Source organism: Henckelia pumila, chromosome 2 (genome assembly GCF_033568475.1).
Source record: "Henckelia pumila isolate YLH828 chromosome 2, ASM3356847v2, whole genome shotgun sequence".
Lineage (NCBI taxonomy): Eukaryota > Viridiplantae > Streptophyta > Magnoliopsida > Lamiales > Gesneriaceae > Henckelia > Henckelia pumila.
This window is the reverse complement of record NC_133121.1, coordinates 125,454,748-125,468,121: the sequence shown is the minus strand read 5'-3', so window position 1 is coordinate 125,468,121 and position 13,374 is coordinate 125,454,748. Positions and strand designations below refer to the sequence as shown.

At 35.1% G+C, this 13,374-nt stretch overlaps 3 protein-coding genes across 4 annotated transcripts; 2 read left to right on the top strand and 1 right to left on the bottom strand.

The window, feature by feature from the left end:
- Positions 1-943: 943 nt before the first annotated feature.
- On the top strand, positions 944-5,492 carry LOC140880351 (chaperone protein dnaJ A7A, chloroplastic-like). Of its 2 annotated transcripts, none has more exons than XM_073284708.1 (8): positions 944-1,091; positions 1,434-1,544; positions 2,461-2,602; positions 2,972-3,029; positions 3,384-3,426; positions 3,914-3,962; positions 4,070-4,150; positions 4,277-5,492. In XM_073284708.1, the coding sequence occupies exons 2-8, from the start codon at positions 1,438-1,440 to the stop codon at positions 5,126-5,128; spliced, it is 1,332 nt and encodes a 443-aa protein (XP_073140809.1). In that variant the 5' UTR covers positions 944-1,091; positions 1,434-1,437; the 3' UTR covers positions 5,129-5,492. The 2 variants fall into 2 exon arrangements, with proteins under 2 accessions (XP_073140809.1, XP_073140808.1); XM_073284707.1 differs by having other exon boundaries at positions 1,429-1,544.
- Positions 5,493-6,362: 870 nt separating this feature from the next.
- LOC140884444 (uncharacterized) lies at positions 6,363-9,202 on the top strand. The gene is made up of 2 exons (XM_073291213.1): positions 6,363-9,028; positions 9,109-9,202. The coding sequence occupies exons 1-2, from the start codon at positions 6,438-6,440 to the stop codon at positions 9,119-9,121; spliced, it is 2,604 nt and encodes an 867-aa protein (XP_073147314.1). The 5' UTR covers positions 6,363-6,437; the 3' UTR covers positions 9,122-9,202.
- Positions 9,203-10,258: 1,056 nt separating this feature from the next.
- Positions 10,259-11,346, bottom strand: LOC140878353 (serine/threonine-protein phosphatase 7 long form homolog). Its single transcript, XM_073281953.1, has 4 exons — positions 10,771-11,346; positions 10,589-10,701; positions 10,422-10,509; positions 10,259-10,333 (listed from the first exon to the last, which is right to left on the bottom strand). Exons 1-4 carry the CDS (start codon positions 11,344-11,346, stop codon positions 10,259-10,261), a joined length of 852 nt encoding a protein of 283 aa, XP_073138054.1.
- Positions 11,347-13,374: the final 2,028 nt, after the last annotated feature.

Here is a 13,374-nt window from a genome sequence, read left to right as displayed (position 1 = left end):
ATAAATATATATTTGGAAAACTATTATACATTTCAATCCTACTGCTATAAAAAAGAACACACTTCATGTGTTTTTTAAAACTATATTTGGATAACACTTTTATATAACACAAAAACTCCAGTGACACGGTCTCATAGATCAATTTCGTGAGACGGATATTATATTTTGGTTACTCATGAAAAAATATTAATTTTTTTTGTCAAAATTATTATTTTTTGTTGTAAAAATGAGTAGGATTGCACCGTCTCACGGAAAAAAAAGTCCGTGATATTGTCTCACAAGAGACACACTCTTTATAAAAATATTTTTAAAAAACCTTTTACAAAATTTTGTCCAAATATATACATTCAGTTTTGTTCACTTCTAAAAACAATAAAGTAATTATCCAAATGAAGTCATTGTGTTGAACCTATATGATAAGCTTGCGATAGGATTTTGATTTTATTAAAAATTAAGATATTTAAGAAAATTTTAGGAACATATATTGCAAAGTTTAACAATTTGGGTAAAAAAAAAAAAACCAAGAAATACTCCTAATTGATTAAGAAACTACTAATTACACCTATTTGATATTTATTTTAATGTTGAACAAATAACCTTTTTATTAAAACTAATAAAAAAAATAACTTTCTTTTATTTTTCTAAACAAACCAATATAAATGTTAATCGTCTATCATATTTTTAGGGATTTTCGCACATCATGTGTGTATATTATGAATAAAAAATCTCATCAAAACTTGACAAATGTTTTTTTTTTTTTTTTTTTTTAACAACACAATAGATATATATATATATATCAAATATACTGAGAAAAAAAAATCAAAATGTCGAAAGTAGTTATTTATTTATATATATATATGGGTCTTTCAGAAAACACAATAAATTTAGCTTATGTTGTAATATTAAAGGAGCAATCAATAAAAAATAAAACATTATCAATTAGTTTACCTCCTTTTTCACCAAACAAACTAAAAATCTACGTGAGAATTGAGAAAAGCCCTATCCGGAAACGACGCAGCCTGCCCCTCTCTTTCTCGTCGGTTTCTTCTCCAATTTCCAGCTCCGGCAACCCCAATCTTTCTTAACTACAGGTATTAAACATTTTTAGGGTTTAATTCGCGTTGTTTAACTACTTCTCCAGCTTCCATTTTGTATGTTATGACGTATCTAAGTCTGGAACGACGTTTCTGCTTTATGATTCTGTTTTGTGTTGCTTAGTTTTAGTCTAGACCTGAATTTCTCATTAATGTAAATTTGTGCGTGTTCTTCAAAGGTTCCTTCTTCCCCCTCTCGTGTCTTTCTTTTTACATGCGGCTGCATATTGTGTGCCATTGATTTTTTTTTTTTAATGCCTATAATCATGAGCAAAAAATAAACTTTGTGGTTTTCGCATCTAATTTTTTTGATTTTCCATCTTAAATGTGTTAGTAAAGTTGGATGGCAATCATACCTTGTGGAAGTGCCTGGATATACAGGTGGGGAGTTCAGCCTCAGCTTGTACTAGGATCTTCTTGTAGGGATAAATTACCAGCGTCTCTGCATTGGTAAGCATTGTGCTGAAATCTTCTTCTTGAAATGCTGAAAGTAATCTACTTTAAAGTTCAAACTGTGTATCAGCTTTTTACTATGTACAATTTGCAATTTTTACTTCTTCATTGTTATCTCTTTTTCTATAAGCTGGCAGTCGATCCTTGTTTTGCTGATGCGCAGCTTTGGAGATTTGTGCCAATCTGAGTTTTTTGTGTTTCTTGTGGCTTTTCTTCATTTGGTCTTAGTACTAGTGTCAGCTGCATCGAAACTTTTTTTAGTTTTTTCCCCAAAATGTAAATGTGATTTTGCCCAATCCAACAACACTTGCCTTTTTTATTGAAAGCATAGCATCCTAGGCAATAGTTTATTGAGTTGTCGTAAATACCAAGTTTCGATAAATATGTGAAGTATTTTTTTGCTTCAACTGAAATATTTTGTGTACCATCCTTAGTGTTTTAAAGAATATATTATTTCATGTAGATCTCATATAAAATTTTAGAAAATGGGAGATGTGATAAATTCGAAACAGAAGTTGAGGCATGAAATTATGGAAGATAGATCACTGCCTTATATGGCATGGAATTAGGTGTATTTTCATTCATAATTAAGTCATCTGATGTAAGCATTTAATTCCCGTGTACAGTCTGGTTGTTATTTGATTGATACTCTTAAATATATATAGAAAGGAGTAAAGTGATTAAAATAAAACACATTGTTAGGTTTGTTGAAAGTTAAGATGTTTTCCTTGTAGCATCATTACTATGGCACATGTTGAGCTTGACATTATTCAGCTTCCAATAACTCTTGCTTATTCTCACGGTTTTGAATTCTTGGTCATGTATAGATTCTCCAGTGACTGGATCTGATATTGGGTTGTGTTCGTATTTAAGGTGAATAGGTGATCCATGATATATTTTTTTGTCCATGCAGTACGTCTAGCACTATCAAGCCACTGGCGTCAAGAAGTTCAACTTTATTTTCTCAAGAGTCCTTGAATTTACTTTTCAGTTCGGGGTCATATCGTAATCCATGTCAGAGAAGAGGATCCCGTCTTCTTGTTAGAGCTGACAAAGTGAGATTTTTTTGTATGCTGTATTAGTTTGTATTGTTATCGCAAGGGAAATCTTTTTCATATGATTTATTGAATTGTGTTGACGTAGCATAGAATTGGTCATTGACAAGTTACTTGAAGTCAAAGTTTACCTTCCCTTCATCCTACAGAAACCCCATTGACCCCAAAAATTTAAAAGTTAAACAGTAACGCCAAATATAGACATTGATTAGCCTTCATAAGAAAAGTTGTATACAGTCTGAGTCGTATGGGGTATTCCTCTGCAATAGTTTTAAGCATAATGTTATCGAGAAAAAAAGTGATTGCTTTGCTGTTCCTTTCTCCATGCTTTGCATAAGAGAATGTTTGTTTATTTCATTACATTCGCAGGATTACTATTCTGTGCTTGGTGTATCTAAGAATGCGAACAAGTCAGATATTAAAACTGGTGAGTATTAACTTGTCTCTTGTTTGTATTCTTAAATTTGAACTATGTGTATGAGGTGCTTAGGGACGCTTTTCCTTCTGTCCATTTGTTGGTAATGATTGAGCTTTATCCCTGCATAAAAACCATGGGTCTCTTTGGGTTTTTCAAATTTGATGTCTTTTTTGAAGAATCTAGGTGGTCTATTTGTATATCTGGTCATCACTTTAAGGAATCGCACTTCCTTTGTTTGCTTTCCTCTATGATGTCATTCTGAAATATTTTTTTATTTGATAGACACCACACATGGTAACATCATTCTTTGATCAGGAAATGCAAGAATTGAATGAAGTTTCATTTCTTTGTGATTTTTTTCAGCATATCGAAAGCTTGCCAGGAGCTACCATCCAGACGTAAACAAGTAAGTCTTTGTGCCACTTTACTTGATATTTGGTTTCATCTGCTATTTATCATCATTTGGCTTCTTTTATTTCCAATAATAATAGCCACTGTTTTTTTTGTATGCCTGTTGAAGCCAGATATTGAGTGTGCTGCTAAGGGTTGGTATTTCATTGAACTTCTTATGGGTAGATTAAGCATTAGTTTGAGTTAGATATGCACACGCACAAAAATAGTAGTAGTGGTAGTAATAATAATAGTAATAAGAGAGTATGGAACTAAAAGTCTAAAGTTGACTTATTTAAGAGTTGATTATATGAATTGTTGCCTGAAATTTAAGGCCTAAACAATTATTCATCAACATTGATGGGGCCATCATCTGTAGAAAAATGGTGGTCAAAACTATCAATTTTTACTTTTTGCTAGAAAGAGAACTAAAACACATTATAAATTATGAACTTGCCTAGCAATGCATTTATGCAGCTGAAAATATTGCATTGCAACTGCAGAGAACCTGGAGCAGAACAAAAGTTCAAGGAGATTAGCAATGCTTATGAGGTATAATATCTGATCCTTGTAAATGATACATAGCTTCCTTTTGTGAACTATGCTTGCTTGTGGAAGCATGTACAACTTAATGAATTATTGGAGAACATGTGTAACAGGTCTTGTCGGATGATGAAAAACGGTCCATCTACGATAAGTATGGAGAGGCGGGGCTTAAAGGTGCTGGAATGGGTATGGGGGTAAGTCTCTTTTCTTACATAAGTAGCACAAAGATCTTAAACGAAGTGGAATAGAAAGAGGACTTTCTTCAAAATATAGTTCTTCTGCATGCTAGTATTCTAACCTCTAATGCTTCTCCATGGCAGGATTTCAGCAATCCGTTTGACATATTTGAGTCATTATTTGAAGGAATGGGTGGTATGGGTGGCATGGGCATGGGAGGAAGAGGATCTCGCAACCGAGCCACAGAAGGTGAAGACCAGATCTATAATCTGGTTTTGAATTTTAAAGAAGCCGTATTTGGTGTCGAGAAAGAGATAGAAATAACTCGTCTTGAGAGCTGCAGCACTTGTGATGGATCAGGAGCGAAACCTGGAACCACACCATCTAAATGTGGAACATGTGGAGGTCAAGGTCAGGTAATCTCATCCGCAAGGACCCCACTGGGTGTTTTCCAACAGGTCTCAACATGTTCCGCTTGTGGTGGGACTGGCGAAAACATAACTCCTTGCAATACATGTTCCGGAGATGGGCGCGTAAGAAAGTCGAAACGGATTAGCTTGAAAGTTCCAGCTGGGGTAGATTCTGGCAGTCGCTTGAGGGTCCGTTCCGAAGGGAATGCCGGACGGAGAGGAGGTCCACCCGGAGATCTGTTTGTTATTATTGATATCATTCCAGATCCTGTTTTGAAACGGGATGACACCAATATCCTTTACACTTGCAAGGTTTCTTACATAGATGCCATTTTAGGGACAACAATGAAGGTGCCAACGGTAGACGGGATGGTTGACCTCAAAATTCCATCTGGTACGCAACCAGGTACGACATTGGTCATGGCTAAGAAAGGCGTCCCTTTTTTGAATAAAAGCAATAAGAGAGGTGACCAGTTGGTTAAAGTTCAAGTCGAGATTCCGAAGCGGTTGACCAGCGAAGAAAGAAAGCTTGTTGAGGAACTTGCCGACCTAAACAAAACAAAGACAACAAACAGCAGGAGATAGTTTGGGCGATTAATTCTCTGACAGTACATGTATTCACCTACAGTTTTCCATGGTCTGGGGTTTATAGCATCTCGCCAAAATATTGATTTTACATCAATCCCTCGATCAATTTGCACAAGGCCAAACGTAGGCTTGGAAAGAAATCGGGGACTTTTATTTTGCAAGGTAAAATTATTCAAGTTGAGACTCGATTACGTTAGGTATACTATTCATATGTAATTCATGCATGCACAGGTGCCATTTTTCTCGAGTTCTTGACAGTGGAACTGTGATATAGCTAATGTAAATCGCTCCTATTGGTGATCGATTTGCATTTTTTTGCAATATTCGATTTTCTAATTTATATATATTGAAATTATTGTAATTTGACCTGTGAAGAATTGCATCACTGTATTATGTGTTGAAACATGCATTGATGGAATTATGCATGAATAGCAAGAACTTTCTTCGCTTACGAAATGATGTCAGGTTCCACGTCTTTTTGGGTTTTTTTTTATTTTTAGTGTAAATTAAATAATAAATTTCAAAAATAATGTAAAATTAAAAAAAATTTACAAATACCGTAAAACTCCAAATCTGACAGCGGTCTTTCATTCCCACGTAGGCATCGTCCTCCGCCACGAGGCGCGGACGCTGCCAACTAGGCAGCGTCCGCGCCCTGTGGCGGAGGACGCTGCCTTGTGAATAGCAAGAACTTTCTTCGCTTACGAAATGATGTCAGGTTCCACGTCTTTTTGGGTTTTTTTTTATTTTTAGTGTAAATTAAATAATAAATTTCAAAAATAATGTAAAATTAAAAAAAATTTACAAATACCGTAAAACTCCAAATCTGACAGCGGTCTTTCATTCCCACGTAGGCATCGTCCTCCGCCACGAGGCGCGGACGCTGCCAAATAGGCATCGTCCGCGCCCCGTGGCAGAGGACGCTGCCTTGTTGGCAGCGTCCTCCGCCACAGGGCGCGGACGCTGCCTAGTTGGCAGCAGCGTCCGCGCCCCGTGACGGAGGACGCTGCTGGCGCGGACGCTGCCTAGTTGGCCTGTTAATTAAATAAAACGCGTATTTAACGCGTAATAAATTTTTAAATATATTATATAACGCGTATTCAACGCGTAATAAATTTTTAAATATTAATTATAACGCGTAAAGAATTAATTTAACGCGTAAAGAATAATTCTACGCGTAATTGTATTACTATATATATGTTCACAAATGTTATTCGGATATCACTCATACAAATATTAAACTCTTTAAAATTTTCTCTTTCCTTTTATCCGTTTTTCATTTTTATTTCAAAAAAATATATCGAGAATGGAAAACATTGATATATTTTTATATTTTGGTGGTCATATTATTGTGGATAGTGGATCGATTGTGTATAGTATTCCTTATACTAGACCGATGCGAGTTCTACGTACCATTACTTTGTCCGAGTTGGTTGAAGCTGTGCATCAAATATTGAGGATTGATCCAACTACTTTTACCCTCAAATTGTCAACGAAATATTCTTTTATGGAAAATTCATCTTGGCATGAAATTCAAGTCAATCTTGTCGATGACAACGCTTTAGAGTTTATGATGCAATCTCCCAATATACGTATATTGCATTTGTACGTGGAAGCAAACCAAATTGACCATCACGTTGGTCATGTCGACCAAGAATCAGATATTTTACACGTCACCGAAGGAATGGACAACATGTATCTTTATTCTGAAAGTGGATCGTGGGATCAATATATCGCCGGCACATCAGAACCTGATCCTGCAAGTTGGCCGAAAAGTACACGTATTTGGGAACAAAATTATGGTGAAGCAAATTGGAATTCAGAAATTCAAAACTTTGTGCCACGTGTTGATGATCCTAGGAGTGAAAACGAAGATGTCCAGATAAGCGATACAGAGCCAGAGATGTCATACGGGGAGTCTGAGGAAGAAGATGATGGCGATGTTGAAGATGTGAATGATGATGTACATGTGAATATCCATGCAAATACTGATGAGGGAACATCATCTCGTCCACCACCTCGTCAGAAATTACAGAGGCAAGATGTTCCTTTCTTTTCTACCATTTCTGATATGCCATCTTTTTTTAATACATATTTTGGAGAAGAGATTCCTGATTCTATTGGCGTACCTCATGACATGCGGACAAGATACTATAATGAGGAGAGAGGAGAACTATGTGTAAACATGGTTTTCAAGGATAAAAAAGATCTGATTGCATCTGTGAAGGATTATTCGGTCAGAGTTTCTAGGCGTGAATATCTTGTTGTTGAGAGCACACGCATTTTGTGGAAAATTCAATGCAAAAATGATTCTTCCACCGTCAGATGTCGTTGGGGTCTTCGCGCATCTTTCAAGGAGAAAACAGGTTATTGGAAAATAACCAGATATGGTGGGCCTCATACATGTATATCAACCAATGTCGGCATAGATCATCACAACTTGAATAGTGATATGGTTGCACATACACTATTGGGAATTGTACGATGTGATCCTTCGTACGAGATTAAATATATAATAGAGAGTGTGAAAGATAAATATGGATATCAAATCTCGTATACGAAGGCGTGGCGGAGTCTGAAACGTGCAGTGAAAATTGTTTATGGAACTTGGGAGAGCTCTGTTCAATTACTGCCAAAATATATGCGTGCTCTTTGCAAATACAATATTGGAACAATTGTCGACTGGAAGCATCTCAGAAACAATGAAGAAATAAAAACATTGAACTATTGTTTTTGGGCATTCAAGCCGTGTACTAATGGATTTCGACACTGTCGAAAAATCATTAGTGTCGACGGTACACATTTGTACACAAAGTATAAACACAAAATGTTGATCGCTGTCACTCTCGATGCTAACAATCAAGTTCTACCATTGGCTTTTGCAATTGTCGATGAAGAAACGTCTGATTCCTGGAAGTGGTTTTTGGAAAATGTTGGATGGCATGTTGTATGTGGCGAAAATGGTGTGTGTCTAATATCTGATAGGCACAAGGGAATCGTGCGAGCCGTTGAAGATCTACCCTATTTCAAACCTCCACAAGGTGTGCATCGTTTTTGTTTGCGGCACGTGTGCTCAAATTTTAATTCCAGGTTCAAAGATGTGCATTTGAAAGATTTGTGCTGGGAAGCAGGTAGTCAACATAAAATTTGTAAATTTGATGCAACAATGGAGGCAATTAAGAACAAAAATATTTTGGCACACAGATATTTGGATGGAATATCAAAGGAAAAATGGAGTATGGCCCATGACGGAGGTTGGCGTCGTGGAGTGATGACGACCAACATGTCCGAGTGCTTAAACAGTGTGTTAAAGGGAGCTCGTAGACTGCCTATATCTGCAATAGTACACTTGACCATTCTGAGATGTGTCCAATACTTCATTGAACGTGTGACAAAAGGTCAACGTATGGTTCAAGAAAATCAATTATGGTCGGATTATGCACGGCAAAAGTATGAGGAATGGGCAAAGAAATCTAGTGAACATCGTGTTGTTAAATATGATGTACGATCACAAACTGCTCAGGTTGCAACCGGAGGAAGGCCAAGTCGCGGCCAACACATGCAAGTGGTGAGAATATCAACAACAGATTGTTCATGTGGTAAATGGACAATTTTCGGCATCCCGTGTTCTCATGCTATTTGCACCGCTAAATGGCACTCGTTAGATCCCACAACACTTGTGCAGTCATGGTACAATATATCGGAGTACCTCGCAACGTATGAAGGAAGATTTGAACCTCTTGCAGATGAAAGATATTGGGATCGTCCTACCTTTGAGTTGCAACACAACCCAGTTAGACGTGAAACAAGAAGAGCAGGTAGGGATACAACGACTCGACTAAGAAACGAGATGGACATGCCGATAGCGAGAGAGAGACAACAACGAAGAACTAACAGGTATAAACTTTGAAAATTTAATTTGTTCCTAAAAATATGTTTTGTAATATATTTTAATTTGTATATGTTTTTTTTTTCAGGAGTATCAGATGAACGTGGACAATTGATTGCTTGACGAAAAATGTATAACAAATAAATGTTTGTTGGTAGCATATGCGTTTTTATAATTGTGTCATATAATGTATGCATTGAATAAGATATGTATTTGATATTGGTTAAATGCATTGATCTATTACACTAATAGCATTTTTCTTCATATTTGTTTTAATCAACTTAATAAAGTATTTAAAATAATTGTGGTGTAATAAAAAAAAATCATACGGAAAGGAAAAAAAATCACATGCATAACTAATTATCAATTACTATAACACAAAAAAAAATATTATTATTGTTCATGACAATTGCAGTTATACAAATGACCATCGGTACCACAAGCAGGTGGTCTACGTCTACGTTGTCCTCTACGCACAACAGGAGCATCAACAATTTCTTCACTCCTCTCTTGTTGCTCATCTGAATAACTAGGGAATATTACAGGTGATGGAACGTTTCTTTCAGGAGCCAGAATATTGCGTTGACCAGTATTAAGCAGATCTGTAAAACTTTGGATATTTTCACAAAATGAAGTATGATAACCGGCTCAACATATGAACCAGATGGTTCTGCACCGTAAAATCCACCGAATGGTCCGGTATTGTACAACCCACTAGATGGCCCTGCGTTGTCGAACCCATCAGATGGACCCGCGTTGTAGAACCCACCAGATGGATCCGCGTTGTAGAACTCACCAGATGGACGAGGAGGAACAAACCCTGATGATGACTGCTGCGAATCAGAGGATGACACACTAAAATTTTGTGGAATATTACTGTGTCTGCCAATATCTAAATTCGGTTGATATGGCCTAAAACCAAGCCCAGTTACTGCAGGCGATATAAATCGTACAGTAATGCGATCATACCATGGAAAGTAATCATCATCGACTTCGCTAGATCTTCTGTAACGTTCTCCTCGGGCAACATTACTCAATTTTCCATTCCAAAGAATAATTGCATCTTTATGATACTCTCTCCAATCTGTGTTGCGATGACCTGTTCTATTAACATTGTGTAGGTTATCGTTGTCAAGTGCAGGCCTAGGAATAGATTGTCGCATTTTGAACTGCCTCAAGACCCGATCAGGACGATGCATCTCCACAATATCAAAACAAATCAGAGGACAAACACATCTTCAGATTCTATTATCGTATGTACTAATGATCGCTTTAACATCAATATCTTTCTTGTTGTAAACTATCCAATTAAACTGCATAATAATAATAATAAAATCATTTTTAATTAATAAATAGAAATTAATATAATTGCTGAAAAATTTCAATAATCCAATAACACACCTCGGCATTAGTCATACGATCGAAGCAATCCCTTATAATTCTAACAGCGTGCGTTGGTGAATGAGTGTAACTAAACACATTTGACCACCTACAATAAAAAAAGATAATTAAAATTATTACAAAATGAATTTGTAATTTATAAAAAGCTAATATTTTTCAAATATTACCGTGCACCATAAGGAGCATATGGAATATCTTCCTCGAATTCATTTTGAGGCACAGTCAGAGATAATCCATTTATATCAGGATTAACAAATGTAATCCTGCTCCATGCCCATACCTGTCATCAGTAATAAATTAAATTATAAATTATTATAATGTGATATTAGATGCACTTAAAAATTTATACCTGTAGGATAAATAGAGGCCCGGATATTATAGCTTTTCTTATCCGTGTTGCATTGCATAACTCACGATATAGGAATGCTAGAACTGCACTTCCCCAACTATAAGATCTGATGCGTTCAATATCCCGAAGTAGTTGCAAAAAAATCAATTTAACAGATCCTCCTTGATAATCTGGAACCATGATTCCTCCAATAATCATTAATGCTACACAACGGGTATATTTTACGACATCTATTTCTGGACTATTATCATCGATATGTGCAGCCATGCAATGCTCATATAAAGCGGTCATCGATAAGTGACCACCTTTGAAATGCGACGTCAGTGGCGTAAATCCCAATAAATCCAAACATATATGCTGCCACTCTTCAACTTTGCGTGAAACATCTATATCAATTACAGGCTCACCATCAATAGGTAGACCCCAAATAATGGAAATATCCTGTAAAGTGATGGTTGCTTCACCACATCTAAAATGAAAGGTATGTGTTTCACGTCGCCATCGTTCAACCAAAGCAGTAATTAAATGATTATCATATTGCCGAGATCCACACAACAAAACACCATAAAACCCCATATTATTTAAATATGCAATCACACGACTGTGCAGACCATGCTCATTAAATAACTGCCAAATCAAATTATCGGATCGTTTGACTCGAACTATGTCATCAATTGTTATTGTGGAAACTTCTGACGACATATGTGTGGCTTGTAAATATAGCACACTAGAATCTATTGGCCCTCGATTTGTTGTCATCCTGACAAATATACTAACAATTATATAATGCAAACCAATAAACACATATTATAAAATTACATGGTTTACAAAACATAAAAATAAAATAAAATAAAATATAATAAATTTTAATATATGCATATAACAATATATGTCTATATATTGCACATTTTTAATATAATAACGATAACAATAAATTATATATATATATATATATATATATATATATACATACATATATTATATATATACATATATTATATATATATATATATACATACGTAATATTATATAGTATATCAATAATACAATAATATCATCACATGCATATATATCTAATATAATAACAACCACAATAATAAAGTTTATATATATATTTTTTAGTATTTTAATATATATATATATATATATATATAATTCTATATTTATATATATTATAAGATTAAAATAATAATAATAACACTTAACGTAAAATAACTATTTTTATTATTAATACATTTAATTTTTATTATATTAATATAATATATTTAATTAAAAAAATAAGAAATTTGAAATATATACTAAAACAGATTATTAAAATAAACTCAAAAAATCAAAATAATGCTTAAAAAAATTCTGAAAAATAATTCATACCTTCAAATGGTTTTTTTAGTACCTGCGACCAACAATTAAACATATTTCAATTATAGTAACTCAATTAAACCAAAACACCCAAATTAAAAAATCATAATCTCGAATTTACCTTAATTTTGAAATAGAGCTTCAACCAACCAAAATATCTTCTTGCTAGTTTGAACAACGATAGGCGGTGATGGAAGATGTGAAAATGCTCCGCCTGTGGTCGGACGATGTTTTCAATACGGCGAAGAAAACTCAAAAAATTGGTGTAAAAAAAAACCTCTCGTTGTAAGGATTCCGAAACTACTCTCGGATTTGTAATTGGAGGAACGATTCTGGAGAAATCTAATGTTAAAGAAACAAAAAATTGAAGGAGAGAAGAAGGAGAGAAAAGCCGATGATTTCTGCAGAAAAATCAAACTCTCCGTAATGAATAATTGAGCATAATAATGGAGAGGCTGCTGCGTGGCGTGGGGTTGTGCCACGCACGCAGCATCCGCTGTCACTAGTAGCGGATGCTGCTGCGTGGCACAACCCCACGCCACGACGCAGCATCCGCTCCAAATGTTGGCGGATGGTGCCACGTGTACTGAGTATCCGCTGTCAGATTTGGAGTTTTACGGTATTTGTAAATTTTTTTTAATTTTACATTATTTTTGAAATTTATTATTTAATTTACACTAAAAATAAAAAAAAACCGTCTTTTTTTCATCTTTTTTTTGGGCCTTGAGAAGTTCTTCTTTGTTAAATTGCTTATTTTGATAAAACTTGAGGGCAAGTAAATTGAGATACATAAATCCTGAATAATATTCGATGACGCAGAGACTGGGGAGGCTGTTACTAATATTCCTGAATTTTAATAACTTAATATACATAAATGGATACTAATGTCGAATCATCATTACCTTATTGTCCAAAAAAGATCGTCACAAATTTCGTGATAACTTCAACTGATCAAAGAATGTTCGATAATAGGATCAAATAATGAGATGTGCTAAATTTATACACCACTAATTAAGACAACTTACGAAGCACAAGTCTACAGTTAAAGACATCGACATATGTCCAAGATTGAGGAGTAATCTCCGTTTTTATGCATTTTAAGCCAAGAAATCTTAGCTATTTACGTTAAAACATTTAGCGCATATATATGCGTGCGTATTGTACTGGAAAAAGACTTTACTACTGCTAGGGATGTAAATGAGCCGAACAGTTCGCGAACTATTCGGGGCTCGGCTCGTTAAAAGC

Excerpts from the sequence above, each read along its gene's own strand:
- LOC140884444 (XM_073291213.1), top strand. The coding sequence starts at position 6,438 with ATGGAAAACATTGATATATTTTTATATTTTGGTGGTCATATTATTGTG.
- LOC140880351 (XM_073284708.1), top strand. The coding sequence starts at position 1,438 with ATGGCAATCATACCTTGTGGAAGTGCCTGGATATACAGGTGGGGAGTT. Across the intron at positions 2,603-2,971 it reads TTCTTGTTAGAGCTGACAAA|GATTACTATTCTGTGCTTGG; the intron begins GTGAGATTTTTT and ends TTACATTCGCAG. Across the intron at positions 3,963-4,069 it reads AGATTAGCAATGCTTATGAG|GTCTTGTCGGATGATGAAAA; the intron begins GTATAATATCTG and ends CATGTGTAACAG.
- LOC140878353 (XM_073281953.1), bottom strand. The coding sequence starts at position 11,346 with ATGGGGTTTTATGGTGTTTTGTTGTGTGGATCTCGGCAATATGATAAT. Across the intron at positions 10,702-10,770 it reads GGCCTCTATTTATCCTACAG|GTATGGGCATGGAGCAGGAT; the intron begins GTATAAATTTTT and ends TACTGATGACAG. Across the intron at positions 10,334-10,421 it reads ATCGTATGACTAATGCCGAG|TTTAATTGGATAGTTTACAA; the intron begins GTGTGTTATTGG and ends ATTATTATGCAG.